At 33.4% G+C, this 25,100-nt stretch overlaps 1 protein-coding gene across 1 annotated transcript; it reads right to left on the reverse strand.

The window, feature by feature from the left end:
* Positions 1–6,418: 6,418 nt before the first annotated feature.
* On the reverse strand, positions 6,419–23,922 carry LOC123659842 (trimethylguanosine synthase). Its single transcript, XM_045595009.1, has 11 exons — positions 23,872–23,922; positions 23,620–23,749; positions 22,527–22,671; positions 19,714–21,104; positions 16,926–17,130; positions 15,970–16,231; positions 15,059–15,203; positions 11,631–11,791; positions 7,858–8,033; positions 7,283–7,405; positions 6,419–6,771 (listed from the first exon to the last, which is right to left on the reverse strand). The coding sequence occupies exons 2-11, from the start codon at positions 23,745–23,747 to the stop codon at positions 6,673–6,675; spliced, it is 2,835 nt and encodes a 944-aa protein (XP_045450965.1). The 5' UTR covers positions 23,748–23,749; positions 23,872–23,922; the 3' UTR covers positions 6,419–6,672.
* Positions 23,923–25,100: the final 1,178 nt, after the last annotated feature.

Here is a 25,100-nt window from a genome sequence, read left to right on the forward strand (position 1 = left end):
TTATATTCACAAAAAAAAAATAAAAATAAGGCTTTACGAAGTTCGCCAGGCCGGCTAGTTTAATTATATGTGAAGCATTTTTAGGGTCATAGTTTTATCACGAGGAGAGAGGGCGTTGCAGTGCCACGGTTAACGTTAGCTCCGTGTTTATTCGTCAATTTAAATCTCAATAGCGAAAGTTACAGTTTAAAAAGTAGTTAAAATCGTGAATAAGTGCTCAATATATGTGGACAAAGTGAAAACAAAACAATAAACTAGTAAAAAGTGCAAAAAAACAGTGATAATAATATTTGCAAAGGAGGTGTCATTTGTGCAAATTGAAGAAACCTTAGACGTTTTGTGAGACCTTATACATCAACGGAACAATAGTAGTATAGAAAACAATAAACATTAGCTTTTGATTTTGTGTTGTGAGTTAAGTTGAGTGGAAATTCTGACACCATAACCTAAAACACAAATGAGTCATTGAAATTAAACATTAACCGTCTTTTAATTTCTTCGGAGCAACGGTATACTAACTCCATCTAGCAGAAAAGGGTAGTACTACCTACACTTAAGATACCGACCATACTCCCCAATTTATTTGGTTTGTGCATGAAGTTCTTGCAAGCGAAAATAGAGGGCACTACCTGTACTAAAACAAAACAGACCACGTACATTTTTATTCTACAAAATGACGCAAGAAACGTCAGAGGTAATGGTGGCACTTCGCGCGATCCAAAAGGATCTTGATGAACAGAGGAAATTGATAAACAAAACTGCGGAAGAGTTGACAGAGAAGGTGACAGAAAACATAAACAAAATATTTGAAGAAAAAATTCTAATTCTCGAAGAAAAGCACGAAAACATTAAGACAAGAGTGGAAAACCAAGAAAGTAGAATATACTACTTAGAGAAACATGCAAGGCAACGTAACCTTGTATTCTTTGGTCTACAAGAAGATGAAAAATCATACCATAGTATGGAAATCAACATAATAGATTTAATAAATAAACATCTCCCGATAAAAATAGACTGTACGGATCTAGAAGTCGTAAGAAGAATAGGAAAAAAGACCGAAAAGCCACGACCTGTAGTAGTTACTTTTGCAACCCTGGGGAAGAAGATTGGTATCCTCAAAAACAAAGGAGCTCTAAAAGAAACACCATATTATGTAAAAGAGGACTACCCCCCTTCTGTTCTACAAAGAAGGAAAGAGCTGCAAGAACAAGTGAAAGTCGAAAGGGAAAAGGGTAATAAAGCTATCATTAAATACGACAAACTTATTATATTAGAGAATACAGCTAAAAATAGTAAAAACAAAAAAAGGAGTCTCCCAAACTCGCCGGAAAATGCCCCAAACAATTTTTCCCAGAATATACCTCATGTAAGTAAAAAGAACAAAACCGTGCCTGCCCTTACAAAGCAAAAGTGTTTGAGTCAGCCCGATAACATAGTAAAACCGGGGTTATTAAACTACGTGACAATCAAAAACAATAATAACAACGCAATCAAAGAATACAGTGTAGCCAAAGATTAGCAACGAACACTTAAACCCCTCCCGAAGAATCACAATGAAGAACATGCAATAACACACAAAAAACTTCTCCCAATCCGGCCGGTCACCGTGGGAGGAAAAGACCGTAACCCTCCAGAGACATCTACCTCAAATGAACTGAAACCTACTTATAATAACCTACTCTATATTGCAACATACAACGTAAATACATTATCTTCTCACACCCGCTTTTTAGAACTCATGGAAGCACTGAAAAATGTAAAATTCGATATAATAGGTTTATCTGAAATTAGAAGGCAAGGAAATTCAATTCAAGAATATGAAAACGTTATCCTTTACTACATAGGAGAAACTCCAGGCCTCTATGGTGTGGGGTTTCTCGTAAAAAAACACCTCAAAGCCCATATCGTGAGCTTTATTGGTCTGTCTGAACGAGTGGCTCTATTGACACTAGATATTAATAATTTTAAAATCAGTCTGATACAAGCGTATGCCCCTACAGAAGCTGCAAAGGATGAAGAAATAGAGCGATTCTATGATACTATTGACAAAGCCCTGAAAATATCAGAGAAGAATATAGTAGTCATGGGAGATTTTAACGCCAAGATTGGTCAACCGAAACCAGAAGAAAATATGATCATGAAAAGCTACGGCTATGGCACAAGAAACAGCAGAGGCGAACGACTAATAGAATTTGCATACGAAAATAAACTGTCTATTATGAACACTTTTTATAAAAAGAAAAACAGTCAAAGATGGACCTGGCGCTCACCAGGTGGCTCTATTAAAAACGAAATAGACTATATATTAACTAATTTAAAGAACAATGTGCAGAATATACAAGTCGTCAACCTGAACTACAATACAGACCACAGATTCCTAAGAGCAACATTTCTTATTCAAAAATTAAAAGTAACTAGAATGTACTACGCTGGAAACTTAAGAAGTTCACTAAGAAATGAAGAAGAAATATCGAGATTCAAACAGTCACTCACCGAATGCAACGAAGACCTTCAGCACTGCCAACAAACCAGTTCTGTACAGAAATGCTATGACAAAATAGTCGATATTTTAGATACTAGTTTAAAGAAAGCCCTTATATACAACAGCAATAAAGTAAGTAACAGTGCGTTATCTACCCATACTACAGAGCTATTACATCGGAGAAAGGCTCTACAAAAAACCAAACCAAAGACGAGAGTTATGAAAAATGAATTGAAAGCACTGTACAAACTAGGAGGTAAATACATTCGAAGAGACTACGCGACTCATCGTAAGATTACTATTGAAAAGCACATTAACTCTACAGGAAGTATTAAAAAAGCTTTCAAGGAACTGCGATCGCACAAAGTATGGATAGAAGGACTGCACGATGCTCAAAACACAAGGTACGACCGTAAAGGTATACTAAACATAGCAACCAGCTTTTATGAAAACTTGTACAATGCTCCAGTACAGCAACACGTTGATCAAAATTACATAAAATTTGATAACACTGGTGTAGAGATAAAACCAGTGGACGAAACAGAAATTACAATTGGAATTAACAGGCTAAAAGCAGAGAAGAGCCCAGGACCTGACAGAATAACGAACGAGGCCATAAAAACGGCAGGTCCCTTCCTGTTAGCCCCTTTGACCCATTTATTCAACCTTATACTTAGTTCTTCTACAACACCTACACAGTGGTCAGAGTCTAATATAATATTGCTGTTCAAGAAGGGCGACCCACTTCACATAGGTAATTATCGGCCAATTAGCCTCCTTCCTACTCTTTACAAGTTATTCGCTTCGATTATAGAGAAAAGAATCAGTTCTACATTAGAGAAAAGTCAACCAATCGAACAAGCAGGTTTCCGAAGGGGCTTTTCCACTATTGACCACATCCATTCATTAGAACTGATTATAGAGAAACATCAAGAATTTCAACGCTCACTCTATATAGGATTTGTTGACTATCAGAAAGCTTTTGATACAATACTACACCCCGCAATATGGAAAGCTTTACAATCACAAAAAGTGGAGGATAAGTACGTAAAAGTCTTAAAATACCTATATGAACACAACACTAGTAGAGTAAAGCTGGAGAGCACAGGTCCACCAATCCCCATCAAAAGAGGAGTAAGACAGGGTGACCCTCTATCACCTCGGATATTTATAGCTGTACTGGAATCGATTATAGGCAAATTAAATTGGGAAAAACCGGTATATGTATACAAGGTAAATATATCAGCCATCTGAGGTTTGCCGATGACATTGTCCTACTATCAGAAAAAAGCACCGAGCTAGAGTCAATGTTAGTAACATTACAACAAGCAAGCAGAGAGGCAGGACTAGAAATGAACCTATGCAAAACAAAACTCATGACAAATGCCACACAAGACTCTATATGTCTAGACAACACACCGGTAGAATATGTCGAGAGCTATATCTATCTAGGGAAACATATTTCCTTCCATAAACGAAACAATGATATAGAGGTAGATAGAAAAATAACAACGACATGGAAAAAGTTTTGGAGCCTAAAAGAAATCTTAAAAAGTCAGATGCCTATTAAAATTAAAAGAAAGGTCATGGACACCTGTCTGTTGCCGACGCTAACCTATGGCTGTCAGACCTGGAAGTTCACTGCAAGGGTTAAAAATAAAGTAAGGTCCTGCCAACGAAGCATGGAGAGAAGTATTACAAAAATTAAAAAATCTCAAAAAATTCGTCACACTACAATAAGACAAAAGACAGGGGTAACAGATGCTCTCACCTACGCCCTAAAGCTAAAATGGAGATGGGCAGGACACGTAGCGAGAATGATCGACGATCGATGGACAATCCGCACGACCTCATGGCCAGGCCCAGCGGGTACCCGAAAAAGAGGAAGACCTATAACCAGATGGGTGGACGACATCACACAGGTGGCAGGTAAAGACTGGCAAGCAAAAGCCAATGACCGAGACCACTGGAGTTCTCTGGAGGAGGCCTTCACCCTCACAACTTGAGGGGTTCATGCATATCATTATTAGAATTTATTTATTATTAGAATTTATTTATAATATAATATAATTTTATAATATGAATATTTTAAATTTTTATTTTTCTTATCTTGGAATTATTCAATCAGTGAAATTTTAATTTTTAGTTTAGATTTTTAATTTTAATTTTTTGATTCTGATTTTTTTATATTTTACAATAGTTCAATCAATAAAACTAAATTTTTTAATTTTTTTTCTCTTTAATTTCAAAAGTTACAGTTATTCGATCGATTGAAATTTGATTTTAATTTGTATTTATTTTTGATTGTTAATGTTTAATTTTCACTTTGACTTGAATTTTCTAATTTAAATTTTTAGTTTTGATTTTTTGAATTTTGAATTTAATTTTGAATTTTTTTTCCAATCAAATTAAATTTAATTTTAATTTGTATATTTTAATTGTTAATTTTTTTTTAATTGTTATCTTTTAATTTTGATTTTGATACTAATTTTTTAAACTTTACAAATTATATTAGTCGAATGAAGTTTGATTTTAAATTGTACTTTTGAATGTTAATGTTTAATTTTTTATTTTTTTATTTTTGCTTGTTAATTTTTTAAATATTAATTATGATTTTCGAATTTTATTTTTAAATTTTGTTTTATAATTTTACTTCTAATTTTATTTTACTTAATTTTACGCAACTATAATTAATTAACATTACTATTATAAGAAAAAATCAAAATGGTCATGTCTAACTATTGTATAAAATAATCCATTATATATATTTTTTTTCATGACTGTAATAAAGATTGTAAATAACGAATGTTAAAAAAAAAAAAAAAAAAAAAAAGTGCATGAAATAAAAGGCTTTTTTATTTTTTTTATTTTATTTATTTAGTTTTATCACGAAACCTGTTAAAAAAAACAATCTATTCATTAGATGTTGACAACCCTATAGTTGACTTTTATACCTTTTATGAATAGAGTTTTAATGCTTTCTTCTGGATAGCAAGGCTTTTTATAATATTAAATGGATCATTAAAATGAGTTAACTATTTAAAACAATGTTCAACCAAAGGTAACACTAGATATTATTGACTATTTGTTCCAAAATTACGCCTAATAATTATTAAGCCTAGATTACTTTTATGAGACTTCCTCTGGTGGAGCTGAGGTTACCAAAGAATTTCTAAGGGGTTCTGTGTGACGAAATTATACACAAAAATGAGTTATTTTTAGTTATATAATATCATCAACAAATATTTACAGAGATCACAACATTTATGGTCACACACAAGTCTAAAAATTAGGTACTCTTTCATCTTTACATACATTCAATCACAAACATATTCACATGAGTAACATGACCAAAACATAATATCTAAAATAGTCCTTGATATCACTTTCATCACAGTTAAAATAAGCAGATATTCGATAAATTTAACTATATGGTGCGTTTAATTTCTGCGAGACAAAATACTTATGTATTATTCAAATACAAGCTAATGTTCCATTTGAATTGAAATAAATTTAATATTCTAAGAAAAATATGAAAAAAAAAAACATAAAAAGCCATTTCAAATCAATATATTATAAAGAAGATACTTAATAAACTATTTTGTCACAATAAAAAAAAAAACTTTCTCCTAATCCTATTTTTAAGGAATATTTTATTATAATATAACTTCAAATAGTAAGGCAATTACATGTTTTATTTTTTATATTGTGTGCATAAATATATTTTCTCTAAAAATCTGTAAATCCTATTCACTGTAATTATTGCTCATTATTCTTAATTCGATAAAAATAAAATGGAGTAATACAACATGTACAGAGAAAAAAAAACCTAAAAATATGAAAGTGTAGCAACACTGGTAATATAAAAATATTTTTGATCGCGTCATATTTTTATAGTCAAAATACATTTATTTAAATTGAGAAATATTCTAGAAACATATTAAAGAAATTTAATTTGTTATATACTTTATAATCTATTACAACACAGATTAACAATATTATGAATAATTTTATTGTGGGCATATTTTGTAATGATTTTTACTACCGAACTTTGTTGATGTTTTTTTTTTCAAATCATTTCAATGACTACAACGTTTACATGAACTAAAATAGTACATGTAATCATGTACATCAATCAGCAGTTCCGAGAAATCGAATATTTGTTAGTAAAGAAGTATTTAATGTGTAAATTATTCATAAAAGTATGCAGTGATGGCTACAAATCTTCTGCCTAAATAACTTTGTTCTATTTCAACAGTTCCGCCTAATTCTCGAGCTAAAGAGAGTATCTGAAACAAATAATATTCATAAGTATGAAGGCGAAAAAAAAACCTATATATATATATATATATATATATATATATATATATATATATATATATATATTAACAAGTTTATTTATTTATTTCATACTTTATTGTACACCACAAATATATTCCAAACAAAGCATAAAGATAGTTACAGTCAGTGAAGTACAATGGGCGGACTTATGGCTAATTAGCCATTTCTTCCAGACAACCAAGAGTTTAGTGTGGTCTGCGTGATGGTAAGCAGATACCGTAAACTATGGACGCCTGCAACACTAGAAGCATTTCAATCACTACCAACCCTACCCCCATCTCTCCCCAGAAGTTTCTGGCTACCTTAATCACCACATGAACTCAAAACCTCTTATATTTATAATAAAAGGTTGGGGTGTTTTCAAAGTCTGAATGACTACTCGAAATTTTGAGCAAGACATTTCCTGCGGTACTTTAACTCAATATTTAAAAAATAAATTAAATATAAATACTGTTATACCTGATCCAATCTTGTATTTCTTGGTAGGTAAAGTGCTATATTTCTGTTAATCCTGCGAGCCACGTTCATTAACTCCGAAGCTGGTTTTGGTTCCAACATAGTTTCGATATCATACTCATGTTTCTGAAAATAATATAGGTATTAACAACGTTGACATAAAAATATAAATCTAAAAGTTATGCTAAGCAACAAGGGGACGATACCAAAATGTTACATGCGAAATTTTACCATTTTCTCCTTTTTTCACTTTCAGTGACCTCCATACAAATATTACGTTACAAAAATTAGGCCCTCTTCCATACATAATTTAGTGATAAAAATAGCATTATGTTGACAATATACTAAATAATCTTCCCCTTATTATATATCATCTTGCCAAGTAAAGACTCCAAAATATTTCTTAAAATCATATATTTAATTGTTAATTTATTGTGTTACTTCCTACTTCCTTCAGTAAATAAAGGCTTCTTATTATTATTATTGTGTTACTAAGCTGTTTTACTGTCGTTAATTAAAAAAAGAGAATTTTTTATAAATATTACATATATTTAAAAAGAAATTAGGCTTGTACTTACTACCGAATAAGTTGGTCCGCCCCAAGGAGGGCTTAAGAATACCAGATCTGCTTTTATTGTCGGTGCTATATCAAAAAAGTCTCCCACAATGAACTCAATTTTGTGTGCCACTCCATAAACTTCCGCATTGTGTTTAGCCATTTGAATTTTCACTGGATCTATGTCTATGGCGATTACTGTTAAAAATAAGAAAAATATTTAAAAAAAACTGTATTCGATATATGTTTGAGAGGGGGATTATATGAAATTTTAAAAAATAGTGTTATTATTCCACTAGTTTTTTTTTTCACTCTGTACTACCCCCACTAAGATTTACTTCTGTGTCGGGAATCCAAAAACACAAAATACACAAGCACAAATGCCCATCTGGACATTGTTGTTGGATTTTTGTTCACAATACAACAAACACATTTTTCAATAAATATACATACAATGCATTTATATATATACATAATTATATCACATCCAGACTCGAAGGGGGAAATTTGGGATCCACAATCAGCTACAGCATATCGAGGAGGGCAAGTACATAGTAGGGGTGCCAGAGGCGGCTCATCCTAAAAAACGCTGATGCAGTGCACTGCCACGAAAATAACATAGATAATCTTAAATGAAATGCAAACATTTATTTCGCCATAAGGTGATACACACACTTAACTAAAGTCAAAAGTAAAATCATTATCAAAAAAATAATTGTGTTTGCTCGCAAACGAAAAAAAACCGACTTCAATTACATCGACAAGTAATACAACGTAGATCGACGAAAAAATAGTCAAGCAACTACGCGTTATCAAAGATTACTCAAAAAGTAGTTATCAGATCTCGATAAAATTTATATGTGACCATATGATAAACATCAGCTTTCGATTAAATTAAAAATCATCATAATCGGTACACCCAGTAAAAAGTTATTACGGATTTTCGAGAGTTTCCCTCGATTTCTCTGGGATCCCATCATCAGATCCTGGTTTCCTTATCACGGTACAAAACTAGGGATATCCCCTTTCCAACAAAAAAAGAATTATCAAAATCGGTACATCCAGTAGAAAGTTATGCGGTATAATACAACGTAGGTCGACGAAAAAAGCGTCAAGTAAAAACGGATTATTAGATATAACTCGAAAAGTAGTTGTTAGATATCAAATAAATTTAAATGGGACCAATTGGCACACACCACCTTTCGATTAAAACAAAATTTGTTGAAATCGGTCAACCCGGTCAAAAGTTCTGAGGTAACATACATAAAAAAAAAAAAAAAAAAAAAAAAAAAAAAAAAAAAAAAAATACAGTCGAATTGAGAACCTCCTCCTTTTTTGGAAGTCGGTTAAAAAAACAATAATAAAAGAAAGTTAAGGCAGCAAAAATATCAAGCATTAAAATAAGTGATAATTGTGTTTGCAGGCAAACGAAAAAAAAAAACGACTTCAATTATATCGACAAGTAACAACGTAGGTAGACGAAAAAATAGGCAAGTAAATACGCAGTACGCAAGTCGCCGAAGACCGAATATAAAATCATCATATCAAAAATTTCGATCTAGCGGGTACATCGTTCCATAGCTTAATTGGTTAAAGCACCGACACGGTAAGTCGGAGATGCAGTTTCGATCCCCGCTGGACCGGTCGATTTTTAATATGATATTTAAAAAAATTGTTTAAATACGCATTATTAAAGATTACTCCAAAAGTTGTAATCAGATCTCGTTGAAATTTAAATGTGGCCACATAATAAACATCAGCTTTCGATTAACTTAAAAATCATCAAAATCGGTACACCCAGTAAAAAGTTATGCGGATTTTCGAGAGTTTCCCTCGATTTCTCTGGGATCCCATCATCAGATCCTGGTTTCCTTATCATGGTACCATACCAGAAATATTCCCTTTCCAACAAAAAAAAAAGAATTATCAAAATCGGTTCATAAACGACGAAGTTAAAAAAATATACGGTCGAATTGAGTAACCTTTTTTTTTGAAGTCGGCTAATAAAAATTCACATCTTAACACTAGGTACCTACATTACAAACTTAGGATTTATAATAAAAAAAATAATAGGATAAAGTAATGTCCCTAGTGTAGGCCGAGAGAAAGAAAAGCCGGAGGAAAAAACTCTCGGTACTTTTTTTAAAGTTAAAAATTTAAAGTAACATACAAGACAAAACCACGACAGTATGACCATGAAATGATCAGGACAAACACGAGACAGCCAATCGTGTGTACCGAAACCACCACATGCCACCTGCTCACAATATTTGTAACTGTATCTATTTACAGGGCGGATCATAGACATAGCCTGGTCGAGCTGTATTCAATCCGATGCCTTATCATCATTAAGGTATTCATTGATGTTATTTTACTACATTTTTATACAACTAGGTCGGCAAACAAGCGTACGGCTCACCTGATGGTAAGCGTTTACCATCAGGCTAGCCGGTATAGGCTAGGCTAGCTAGGCATCAGGCATTTAGCTGTAATCTTCTGTAAGGACATACATAAACTACTTAAATCTATTTATTTTCTATACAAATACATACTATCCTTACATTAAATTCTTTCTATTCTATTATGCAGATACAATGGTATATTTACATATACATATACGTACATTTGGCATCAAATTGTAACGAATGGAATGCCAGCGACTGTATTCCTATGAAACGAAGTTTAGTACGATTCCTAGCACTGTATTCAATGAGTACAAATGAGAATCTTCGAGACAGGCCGATGTGTGAAACAAAAGATTTTGTATGAGAAATCACACTAATCTAGAGCGCCGCTCACCCCCGTCGCGGGAATAATCTGCCTATGCGCTGTTGCCGCTCGTATGTATACTAACCAACGCGTCGGCTTCGTTAGTTATTTCGCAGATCGGAAGGTAAAAGTGCGAGAGATAGCCGAGATAGTGAAGATTTCAGTTGGTAGTGTTTTCACTATTTTACATAAAAATTTGGCCATGAAAAAGCTTTTTTCTAAGTGGGTGCCGCGTTTGCTTACAACTAATCAAAAGGAACAACATATCAATGATTCAGAGCGATGTTTGGCGCTGATGAATCATAATAAAAAGGATTTTTTACGTCGGTATGTAACAATGGATGAAACCTGGATATACCATTTCACTCCGGAATCCAATCGGCAGGCAGCGGAGTGGAGAGCGGCTGGTGAAAGCCGCCCGAAGCGTCCAAAGACTCAGAAATCGGCCGGTAAGGTTATGGCGTCTATATTTTGGGATGCGCATGGAATACTTTTCATCGACTACCTTGAAAAGGGGCAAAATATAAATAGTGACTATTACATGTGCTTATTGGAGCGATTGAAGTACGAAATTGCGGATAAACGGCCTCACATGAACAAAAAGAAAGTGGTGTTTCACCAGGACAACGCGCCTTGTCACAAGTCCGTGAGAACGATGGCCAAAATTAACGAATTGGGCTTCGAATTGCTTCCTCATCCCCCTTATTCGCCAGACTTGGCCCCCAGCGATTACTGGCTGTTTGCAGACCTCAAAAAATGCTTCAGGGTAAGAAATTTGACTCAAATAGTGAAGTTATCGCAGCAACGGAGGCTTATTTTGAAGCCAAAGACAAATCGTTCTACACACATGGGATAGAAAAGTTAGAAAAGCGTTGGAGGGACTGTATCGCTCTTGGAGGAGACTATGTTGATGAATAAAAATTAATTTTATAAAAAAGACCTTTTTTTAGTACTTAGTCTCGGGACTTATTGAACCACGTGTTAGATAGTGGGTGTTATAAGGTGGAAGGGAAGGTGTTAGTGTACCTCGCTCGCAGGATCTCGCAAACTGGATGGTGTTCCCTCCCGCCCCGCAGAAGGCGTCGGCCACCACGGCGCCGCCGCACTTGGTCGCCACGTGGCGCGCCACGGTCTCCGGGGTCACGCTGAACCAGCTCTCACGATCCAGCCGGATGCCCTCGTCGAACCTACAGGATAATAAATCGGGTTTAAGAATTTTTTAAACTACTTCAAAGCAGAAGGTTCTCAATTTGACTGTATTTTCTTAAGGTTGTACCGATTTTGATGATACTTTAGTTAATTAAAAGATACAATTTAAATTATTTAAATGGGATCCAGATCTGATGAGTACTTTTTGAGTTGATAATGCTTATTTAATTGACTGTTTTACTTACTGCCTGCACCATATTACTTGTCAGTAATTGAAAGTAGTTTTTTTTTCGTTTACGAGCAAGCACAATTATTTATACACTATAAGGTATAATAAAATAATGGATTTTATAAGTAACTAACTACTACCTAAGTAACAAATATTAAAGATTGAGATTTTAAGCATGGCATTTCCTACACTTTTATACTCTTTCTCAAGTTAGCAACAAGTATAACAAATTGTATTTACGGATACTTTTTGACATTAATATTGATTATTTTTGTTACTGTCTAGCATAGATCAAGTAAAAAAAAGTAGATAATGCGCGGCCTTTGTTGTTACTGAAGCCACAAAACTCGGCTCCTTCAAGTAAACACACGCGCTCACGCACACATATGCATCAAACTACGCTCATTTTCGTTAGTATCTCACGGGGCCTCGTACAGTAACTTTGCCTTCAAAATGCCGTTTTTATGTAATTAAATGGTGCAAAAACCAAGTGAATAAAAAGTCTGAAGAAACATCGTATCACACGTAAGTACATACAAAACTTTATATTTCTTGTTATTCTAAAATAATATTGAGGTTATTCGGAACTTATAACTTCGATGTCCCGAAATGACGTACCGAGGGAGTGTTACCAGTAATTTTTATTTCCATTAGCCCAAAATGCGGGTAAGTAAATTGTAGGCAATCATAAAAAAATAATTAAGTAGAAGGTGGACAACATTATTGTTTTTTTTTTATCGTGTGATTTTTAGGTTTTTCCTAAATTGAAGTCAAGTTAAATATGAATTTTTAACTCGTTTGTTTCTGTTTTTTGTGAATTAACTACTCATATTTTACTACTAAATATCATGGTTTTAGGTTTCCAACGAATATTTTAATAGGAGATGAATGGGTTGAGCTTTTTTACGACTGAGCCGAAATGAACTACAACGACAGCCATCCTCATCTAGTTGGTTTATTCAAACCATTTTGATAAAGCTGACATGTACGGTACAAAACGTGGACTTCGCAGAGTACCATCAAGTACATACTGCTACTTACTACTACGTATTTTAATGTTATATTTTTTGTTCTAGGACCTACCGGATGTGTCTAACGGCCGAACCCAATATTCAATCTAAAGATAGAGATAGGTAGTTATCATCGACTGCTAATAACTAACTATCTATCCTTTGTAGTTGTTCCAATAATTCACACAGGGGACTACTATCTCCAGTTAGCTGTAGATAGACCGCCTACCTGAGCTCTTCCTTACATTCCAGTATAAGCAGCGTCACAGACGGCCTCAGTTATGTTACACAGATGTTTTGTAGTATTTAAATTTGTCATAAAAATTTTATTTATATTAAAGTAATCTTGTTTTATAAAAATATGGACAAATTAATTTTTACACAGACTTTTTAATTTATAATAAATGATATTATTTTAATATGGAATGCATGGTAAATCTAGTAACGAAACGTTTTAACACGACACGAAAAGACGCTACGAGGCCATTACGCTTTATTGAATCGTCGTTTCGTTTGAATTTGTATAATTTTTTTGCAAATCAAAATTCAAATTATACAAATCATTGCAAATTATACAATCATTCACCAAATTGTTTGTTTTATTCACAAGATGAGTAAAGTAAGTATTATTTCACAAGAAACTTATTATTTTTATTCAATTAATTGTTGCAAAAGAGCAATATTACTTGAACTGCTACTTGAACTTGAGTCTGCCATTATTTTTCACTCGAAATTAATTTTATTTTAAACAAAGAAAATACTTTTGCAATTAATAAATCTTAGTTATCCCCCGAAAACTATAGATCGGATATTGTTGTTACTAAAGATAGCCAACGTTACTGACAGATAGAACTCTATTATTATTGGGACGCTTACACTGTCATTTTCATACGAACTGTTATCTCTGGTAAGCTATCCTCCCTCTCGTCGATAGATAGCTTTGAAGGATAAGATTGCCTATCGTCGACAAGTTTATTGGGTCATTAAAATGAATGATAGATAGATATTTCTGTCTCTAGTAAGACTTAACCAGAGATAGATTGAATATTGGGTTCGGCCGTAAATCAGTCGTTAACCAAGATTCAATCTTTGATACACCCAGAAAACATAAACTAAGAGAAAAGTTAAAAAAAAACTTAAAAACTTAATTTTAAAAAAATGTAAAAATAAATCAATTTATTACAGCAAAGAGTTAGACGTCTTTAAAGCAGGAACTTGCCCCTCAGAGGAACCATCAATTACTTAAAAACGCAAGTTTTCATTGACAGAGATTTATATGATTAAATAAATCAAAACACGGCTGCAATAGATTTATGTAACAATTTGAATCGAAAAAAGGAGTAAATATACTTTAAACTATAAACAGGTTTTTATTTTCACATACCCATATTACCTATATTAAATTAATTGTTTAATAAAAATTTTAGGGACTTTTTTTAAAAAGTGTCAACACTCACTCACACATCTTTAAAAAAGTGGCTTCAGTTTTCTGTTTGCGTTATCTATTTTTTTTGCTTTATCTATGCTGTCTAGTGTCTACTATTATTTATAAACACATTACTGGTGTAGACTGACTTCATCATTTACTACTCGATCTTGAAGTTGACATTGTTTATTTATTTATTACTTTATTGCACATTTAAATTTACATTAAGGAACATAAAAATATTCTAACTTAATAAAAAAGGCAGTCTCTTATTACTAATAATGTTAGCTATGTAGACTTCAGTTCTAATCTGATACTACAACCTTTCAACTGCACCTATTAGGTATTAATACTGAAGCAGATTCATTAAAAACATTTATTATGAATCAGATCTGCAGGTAAGTTCCATAAAATTTCACAATTAAAACCAAAGAAATAGTTTTGAAAGTAGAAACAAGTAAAAAAACAACGTCCAGAGTAAAAAAGACATTAGAATAAAAAAAAAAAAACTTTACAGGAGCAATTGAATTGATAGATTTCAAACTAAAATTTTTTATATAATAGAAAGATGGATATCCAATTGACCTTTTCATTGCATCTTTCTTAAATTCTAAAAAACTCCAATTAAAAAAAATATTACCGGTGAAATAATGAATGCCGTTTCTTCCAATACTTGTACATTTTAGGATCTTCTTTGATTTCAGGTGGCATATCTTCTGTATTGCAATATTCCACTCTAGGTAGCTTTTTCGGTCGGCTTGGTCGATGCCTGCGATTAATTATAACTGAAAAACAATTTATTTTGTAAATAATAACAAATACTCTTTATTGTACATCATAAAGAAACATTACACAAAAATAATTGTGTTTGCTCGCAAACGAAAAAAAACCGACTTCAATTACATCGACGAGTAATACAACGTAGATCGACGAAAAATTAGTCAAGTAACTACGCGTTATCAAAGATTACTCAAAAGTAATTATCAGATCTTAATAAAATTTATATGTGACCACATGACAAACATCAGCTTTCGATTAAATTAAAAATTATTAAAATCGGTACACCCAGTAAAAAGTTATTGCGGATTTTCGAGAGTTTCCCTCGATTTCTCTGGGATCCCATCATCAGATCCTGCTTTCCTTAGCATGGTACTAAACTAGGGATATCCCCTTTCCAACAAAAAAAAAAGAATTATCAAAATCGGTACATCCAGTAGAAAGTTATGCAGTATAATACAAAGTCGGTCGACGAAAAAAGCAACAAGTAAAAACGCATTATTAGATATAACTCGAAAAGTAGTTGTTAGATCTCAAATGAATTTAAATGGGACCAATTGACACACACCACCTTTGGATTAAAAAAAAAAAAAAAATGTCGAAATCGGTCCACATCGTCAAAAGTTCTGATGTAACATACATAAAAAAAAAAGTGATACATACAAAGAAAGATGTACAATATCGTATGAGTATCGTAATGTATCTTATCGCTAAGAGTAAATAATATTTAAAATATATTTATATAATATGATGATTTATAAGTAGAATACTTACTTGGTGTAGTGACCACCATTTCTGCCTGTCCGTCATTATTGCTCTGTGATTCTAAATTAACTTGTAAATTACTCTTGGTATCTGTAGAGTCAATTTCATTGGTTTTTTCAGTTTTATTCTCAGATCTATTTTCTGTATTTTCATTTTCTGACATACTTGCTTCTAATTTATTTACGTCTGAACTTGATTTCTCAGCATCAGATTGTAGTTCTGATCCATCATTGTCTGTCAGTATTTCATTAACATCTTGTGAGTCGCGATTCTGTAAATTCATTATAAATTTCTACACTTTAGCATGTAACATCCCACTGCTAGGCATAGGCCTCTTCCCCCATTGTAGGAGAAGGATCAGAGTTTAATCCACCATGCTGCTTCAATGCGGGTCCGCAGATATATTCCCTATTATTAGTAACGATCGCTATCAGGTGTACATGATAACAACCGGGACCGATGGCTTAACGTGCTCTCCGAGGCACGGTGGGGAGACCCATAAGGACTGCGCAAACACCCAGACCACGACAAACACCTGTATGGCCAATACAAATATTTGTCATGTGCGGGGATAGAACCCACAACCGCCAGCGCAATAGGTACAATCCATGGCAGTGACCGTTGCACCAACGCGGCGTCATTATAAATTTACAGTTATATAATTAAAGACAATAATGGCCATATTACACACAATAAGACTGACAATTTTATTTAGAAAAATCTTCATGTACTAAAACTTACTTTATGTTTTGAATACTGTGGTTAATTTTCATTATAAATATAAATAAATTTATTTATTTTTATTTAATATAAATATGTGAATTTAGCATAATCCAAGATAGCCCATTGGATAGAAGTCATAAATTAAAGTCAAAACAGATAATCGTAGTAAAATTAAAGCCCATTCAGCTAAGCAGTATAACAAACATTCTAGAAAAATATCTAGATTTACGATAAATTATTACCTGATCTGCATCATATGGATTTCCATCATCATCAAAGTACGTATGTTTCCCAAATCTCTTGTTTCTCGGGGGACGTAACCTGCCTAGTCTTTTCCTGTATATAAGTTCACCATGTGGTAATTTATCTTGAAAGCATGAGAACCCCATAATTTGGATTGTTGATTTCACCTTTTCAAAATTATCTTCCTCGTCGTCAATTTCGTGACTTAAATATAAATATTTCCTGTCTTTATTCTTGTTCATTATTATTTTATCTTATTTGTAATCAAACTATTTAGGTTTTGGTTAGTACTCCACTTGTTTACAACAACTCATATTACTAATGAGGTTAAACAAAGAGTAGTACTAGTAGAGTAAAAGTAAGGTTAAACTATTACGAAAATGTAAATAAATTTAACTGTAATATAATATCAGTATTGCCAGTACCAAATTGTAAAATCTTAATAGCTACGTTTAAAAATGTGGTCACACAACAAATATTTGTGACCAGATTAATTTCATTTTAAGAGACATAAGGTTTAAACAGATTTTTCTTTTAATACTTATTCGTATTTATGTTTGAGCAGTGAAAGCTTGACTGTACAATTATTACTTATTACAGATATTGTTATGGATATTGAACGCTCGACGACGAATGATGATCGTTTTGCGCATCTTGTCGTAATAGTTTTAATCAAGTTGCAAAAAATGAAACTTGTCATTGGTTTTTATTTTTATTTTTTTACGATTTGACCAATTCTCGTTGAAATCCCTAAAAAAATCGTAGCCCCTAAACTATAAAGAATTGCGGAACATAGCACATGAGGGTGATTCGGATACCCCACAACATACCGAACCTAATATTTTTTTTTTGTGCCGTCAATTGACCGGCCATCTCGTACCCTTGCTTGCTTAAACGTGCTAATCTCAGTAAATACTGGAATGAATTGAAAAATTCTTGTGTTGGATAACCTATTTAGCGAGGAAGGCTATTGGTACGCGGGTTAAATCGCGGGGCTCATGTAGTGTAAAATAAAATTATAAATAAACGCCTCAACTCAACGGTCCCCAGTACGACTTTCTCCTGTGTCTAGGGTCCGGAAATACAAAATACAGGAGCACAAATTCATATCATGTGCGGAGATCGAACCCCCAAATTTCAACCCGTTTCAATATTTTTATAAAAATATTTTTTGATGGATGTCGACAATTTATATTAAACATTTATTTTTTTATAATTTATATTTTGCTGTGTGTACTTATATTATCCATTAAAAAAGTTAGCACATACATTATAGTATATTTCATTACAAGTGTGGAATGATTGTCATTGCAAAGAGTTCCGACAAATGTCTACTCGAGCCGAGGCGCAGCCGAAGGCGAGGATTGACAGTCGGAACAAGTTGCAATGACGGTTCCGTACTGAACGACTATTTTTAATACAGTTGCGAAAGAATGAAGCAATTTAATAAAATAATAAAAACAACTAAACTCGCAAAGAAAATTTCTGAAAAATGGCGCCAACCGTAGAATATAAGCAGTTTTTTTTTTTCTTCACCCATTATGGTAGGCAAAGGGAACTTTGCCCATGAAACCTAACCAAACTCATTCAATCAAATCATTAAATCTGATATTGAAACAAATTAGTAGCTTTTTTTAGAAATATACGTATTTGCATGAATCATAAAAACTTCTATGATTTTTTTTTAGTAAAAACATCATGGTTGGTTTTTCTTTTTAATAGACATTATTTTGACAGTTGGGAAAGAGAACGCACGAGTTCGGGAAAGGTAAAAAAAAAGCACGAGTATGTAATAGCCCACATCCCGAACGCTATACGTCCCTGCAAAACGCCACTTTTTGAGCAACTGTATTAAAAAGAATATTTCATTACACTTACGGTAGTGGTACTCATTTCGTCATAAGTTGAAACGTCAATAAATTATTAGTATAAACTTTTGGCGTTCCTGGAGCAAGGGAAACCAAAAAACCAATTAAGAAAAGCGCATGGGTGACAGTTTGGTACGAAGTGTGACTAACCAATCTTATTTTACTACCCAAAAAAAATCTACACATGTTATATCAGCGCTCAATATCTATGTCGATAACTATATTAAATATTTTAGTAACATTACATTCTTAACAGTATTATCAGAAATATTTTGTTATTATTAATTTCAGACTAAGGGACAAGATAAAGGAAAGATTATTAGGCTAATAAATTAACCGTATTTTTCCGTGCTATAGATACCTAACAATCTAATAAAAAAATAAAAAATTCAACATTAATGATAAGTCCATACAAATTAGAATAAATGACTCAGGACATAAATTTCTAAGTCTAAGAAATAATAGTCATATAAATAAAAAATTTGGGAATATTTTGAACCAATATTAAATGTCTTACGCCGAGTTGCACGAAAAGGAATTAAAATTTAACGCTTCAGCCTGTAATATCCCACTACTGGGCATAGGCCTCTTTCCCCATGTAGGAGAAGAATCAGAGCTTAATCCACCACGCTGCTCCAATGCGGGTTGGCGGATATATTCCCTACTATGAGTAACGATCGCTAACAGGTGTACGTGATAACAACCGGGACCGACGGCTTAACATGCTCTCCGAGGCACAGTGGGGACACCCACTAGGACTGCACACATTGTATGAAATCCTTGTGATTAAATTAGTTTAATCTCGACTTAAATTTTAATTTTGTTTCGTGCAACTCGGCATTAGTCTATTTAATATAAAGGATAATTTGTTAGGTTAACTGCAAATAACAAGTTATTCTTTCATAACCTATTGTCTTACCTTCTTTTTAAAGACATTGGTTTCTCTTCTGGTGGGTCATCATCTCCATCAGAATAATTATAATAAGAATTAATGCTGCTATTGTTTTGCACATCGTTTGTTTCAGAAACAGTCTCATTTGTATCCAATGTAACTGGTTCAGTCTTATCATTATTTGATTTTCCATCTTCACCATCTACCGTTTCATCAAAGGATTTCTCTTTCTGTTCTTTTAGTAAATTTTGTAACAAGACACCCACTGAATTTATAATACGATTGTTAGTGTGTTTATTTCTTCTCTTTGGCTTAGTAACCTTTTCTTCCAACTTAATGTTTTCAATTTGTGTCTGAACTTCAATTACAGATGGCAGTTCTTGTGAATTCCCCTCACTATTTTCACATTCAACATCAAAAGCCTTTATTTCTTCTATTTTGTTTCCTTGAACATTTAACACAGACATTTCTTTATTTTTTGCTTTCTGACATTCAATATAATTTGCATAATGGAGAGCATATTGATCAGCGAAATGCTTCTTCCAAAGGAATTGCCAATATTGCTCAGTATCTAGCTCCTCAGATGGCATTTGTTCTGAATTATCTTCATTATTTACAATTCTGGTTTGGTCATTAAGCTGATCATCGGATGTATTTGAAGATACACTATAATCATCTGTAGGAGTCGATTCAGATGTTACATGGCTTGAAGTAACATTGCAACTCGAAAGGGTTATTTTAGTTACATTTGTCAATGAATCAGTGCCCTGAAGAGTTCTAGGACTCAGAATTCTATCATGTTCTGAACAAGACCGCCTTCTGCGTGTAGCGAGCCAATTATCATCCTTTTCTGTTTTTTCATTCATTGTATCATATTTGTCCATGGAATTTATATCTTTGCTGCCTGTTTTATATGGGTTAACTTTTGAATCATAAGAAAATTTCCTCTCCCTCATACTTTCATCAACATTTTCTTTATAATCCACAACATCTATGACACATATAGGCTCAGCGGAGTGTTGTTTTGGGATATTATTTTCATCCATAACAAGATCATTGTTATCATCAAGATATGCTGGATTAATGTAATCACTGTACTTTTTAATCCACGAGGCCCATATAATCCTTTCACCGTTGGCCGCCCAGAATTTTTCCCATGTATCTTCTGATAAATAATTTTCGTTACTTTCAGTACTTTCAGTGGCAATTATGCCAGGAATATCCTGATCCATTCTTTCCATTTTATCAAGTGTGGTGAAGTCAGAGTGGCAGTCTTGGTATGTAAGATCAGCACCACTGTCACTGGGTTGGAGGGCATGAGAAGGGAAGCCATGGACTTGAGTAGGGTCAAGTTCATCAGTTGAACAATAATTGTCAGTATGAGATGCACTGCAATAGCAACTTGCACCCTCATCTTTCTGTGGATGATATTAAACACAAATTTAAATATTATAAGAAAAACATACTAATATATGTCAGATAATAATTTTTTTATACAAGAACAGGACTTATGACTAACAATGACAATTTATCATAGCTAGTGTTTGCCCAGTGGTCGAGATTCTACCATAATTAATTTAAATTATAAGTTTGAACATTATTGAGGTTCTATAGTTCAAGACTATACTTCTATAATAATAAATAAAAAAAAGAGTATATAGGCTTGTGTGTGTCAAACATATGGTAGTGTGTGTAGTATTTTTGTTATTAATTTAATGTATTTTTTATGCATAATTTAAAAAATATATTAGCATTCTGCACTCCTTCTCTACATACACTATAAATGTGCGAATTTTTTTTAGATTAGGGAAGAGGTGGAAGTCATAAGGTACCAAGTCAGGCGAATAAGCAGGGTATGGAAGTAATTCGAACCCACAATTATACATTCAAGCTCTGTCGACCACGTTTGAATTCTGTCAACCACTTTTTAACGATTGTATACGATGGAGCAGATTCTTCTAAAGTTGCCACCATATCTTCGTGAATCTGTTTTGGTGTTAACCTTTCTTAACAGTTAACAATTACTTAATAACAGTGTGAATAATTTTCTCCATTTTTAAAAATCGCTTCATTTAACACTCAATAAAACAATGTAGACTTAACCAAAAGTAACACTAAAATGAAAATGTACAGAATTACAACTAAAGAGTTGCTGAATAAAGGCAGATTTTTTTTTTTTATCATGTCTATATGAGACCGCGAACTTTTCAAACCACCCTCAGACGACCGACAGAACCGGTTATTACATTTATTTGTTTTCAATCTAAAATATTTATTATGTGCACTTTTTTACATATTTTTCTAGTCTTTTTTGTTATAATTCTAATTTAGTTTACTGCTATTACTTAATGCAATCTTGATTTCTATATTTGTTGTTTTGTATATATTGTGTTGTGTTGTGTTATATATCTTATAGGTTGTAACATTTATTCACATACATTTTTTTCTTAATGTTAAATATTCAGAAATAGCAACAACTGCTCTGGTGTGATGTCCACTATTTGAATTCTGATATTTGAATTTATACAAACATTTCTTTCCAATTTGGATGTCTGTCCTTGTGGCGTTTTCCACCATGCTTAGGATAACACATTAAGCCGTCAGTCCCGGTTGTGTGATAGTTATTGTTACTCATAGTACAGAACACATCTGCCAACCCAAAGTGGAGCAGTGTGGTGGATTAAGCTCTAAAACTTCATTAATATGAGAAAGAGGCCTATCCCCAGCAGTTAGATGGTACAGGTTGAATTGATTGTGATAGTTAAATATTTATGAATCAAAGTAACAGCTGTTAGTTAACCTCATACTCATACAAAAATCCAGTCATAAATTACACATACCTCACATTTAGTTTTATAAGATGTATCTACAGAGAAATGTACGTGTGAGTGTTCATCAACATCCTGTGACTGAGAGTCTTCCACCACATCTGCATCGCTCTCACTACCATACTCTTTGTTAGCGTAGTATGTTTTCACTCCATCTCTTGAAAAATATAAATATTTAATTTAAAAAAAATTACAAAAAAATAACAAAAGGTTAATAATTATAAAATTATAAGAAAGAAAAGTCTGTATTAACTTTTTTATTTAAAAGTACGGCTAAGATCTAGATTAGGTAAAACCGAATTAGAAAAACCGAATTATGGGGTTTTTGGGTGTGGAGGGTGGAGGGTGTTGGGGAATCTATACAAGGTAACACTGTCACACCTCAAAACCCCATGGTTATGGAGATATCCATGGTTAAAGTTTTGAGTCTGTCCTACCCCTAGAGTGTTTTTTTTGTGCCGCGGAGGCGCGGAGGGAGGGCAGCCCTCGCCCGCCGTGCGAAAGCGTGCGAACGAATGCGTAGAGGAGCAGCGGAGCTCAGCTGCTCCTCTATGCATTCGTTCGCACGCTTTCGCACGCAAGGGCTGAAGGGCTGCACTTCCCGCAGCGCCGGAGCCAAGCGTTCCTCTAACTTTCGAAATTCTTCTTCTAACCTCAAAACTTTAACCATGGATATCTCCATAACCATGGGGTTGCGAGGTGTGACAGTGGTACCAGGGGAAGCGTTCCCCACCCTCTCCCCCCCATCCCCCCACGGTCCCGAAATTCGGTTTTACCTAATCTAAAGCTTTACCAAAAGTACTATTTTAAATAAACAAATACCTAAAAAATATTATCGATATTTTTTAGTTTAAAAAAAAAAGGAAAAGTTAAAATGAAGTTTTTTCCATTGACAGCTTAGTATTTTTGCATAGCCTTCCTGCATAATCTTTTTCTGTATAAAAATTCAACTCTAAATAAAGGAATGGAAGACCGAAGTTATATTATCAACACTATTAGCTTTTATAAGTATCATAAGTAAATGCATAAAAGAAAACTTTTTTGAGTGTGGTTAGTATTGATTATTTTTTAGATACCAAATATATAACCTAGTGTGTACACAAACCTTATAAAAGCACGGCTACATAAACAATAAATGTAATTATCGTCATAATATTCTTCATCATCGTCAAAGAAGAAATTAAACTCGGCCAACGGCTCCCAGCGGTGGTGGTGATCGTAATACTCCGACATCACTAAAATACGACGAATTTCGATATGACTTATATTAATATTTGTTCATTGTCTTTTATCGGTAATTTAACTTTCATTAATAAAATCTAGTAACATAAAATCCAGTCAGAAAAAATCTTATTACCTGATAATTAACCGCTTTAGTCAAGCTTTAGTCCAATTTCAGCCCTATAATTTGTATAAGCAAGTTACTTTACTCTTTGCCTATAATGCTTTAATAATTTGACAATTACAAACGTTGTCATTTAGAAATTTCACAGATTATACTTAAATTTTTGAAGAAAACTTCATAACTCACGCTTGACTTAGGTCGTAAGGACGAAAGCTAGTGAATGCATGACGAGAGCGTTACGAAAAGTGTGATCGGGTGAGGCGAACTTAACCATAGAGAGTGATATAAGTTAGTGAAGATAGAAAGAGAGAGAGAGAGTTACATTTCATATATTACCGTAGGAGCTAAAGAAGTTTTAGTTCAGTTTTGTGGTCTAAAGCACACTCGTTTTTCAAATAAAGCTTTTTTACGCATGACTTGGGGAGTAGTGACTGGTGAATGCGTAACGAGAGCGTTACGAAAAGTGTGATCGGGCGAGGTGAACGGAGAAAGAGAGAGGTGCGAGCACATATTTTCTTTCTATCTTTGTCTCATAGCCAGTTACGTTTACTTTTCGTCTAAATCTAATGGCTAGTTTACACTTTGATTAGTACGAGTACAACAGACTGTTCAGTGCAGGCGCTTAGTGCTTAGTACAAAACACGTGCGGACTGCAACTGGTTAGTGCGAATGATTTCAATGATTAATAATCAACGTAGTCAAGTGAATAGAAGCGTGTTCTATTTTTTCGTGAGTAGCCCCGTCCCGCGCGCCCTTTCCCCTTGACTCGTAGCTTGTCTGGCTTGTAAATACGTTTGGGTTTTGACGAGCTTGTTTGTCTAATTGAGAATGACACTTGCTGTGTTTTTTAGCATTGTTATAACATTATTTGAAATAAATACTAATAAATTATTCAAAAATATTATTAAAAAGGAAAAATGTCGACATGGACCGAAGATACAACCTATAAATTTGTACAGGAGACAGGAGTATCTAAAACATGAATATCTTTATAATTGTAAAGACCATATATAATTAAAAAAGCCCGAGAAGTCTTCAGTTTCATATACTACCGCGTTTAATATATTTTTAAGTATTTTTTGCAATAACAAGTGCGCTTTTTTTTTGTTCGTCCATACTTGCTGATCGCCCAACAATTGAACTTTACTAAGCACAGGAGCTAAAGAGTAGTTGACACAACTAACACTAAAGACTCGCACTCGTACTCGCAATTACTAAACACCTGCGCTCGCACTAATCAA

The sequence above is a fragment of the Melitaea cinxia genome, chromosome 14 (genome assembly GCF_905220565.1).
Source record: "Melitaea cinxia chromosome 14, ilMelCinx1.1, whole genome shotgun sequence".
Classification (NCBI taxonomy): Eukaryota; Metazoa; Arthropoda; class Insecta; order Lepidoptera; family Nymphalidae; genus Melitaea; species Melitaea cinxia.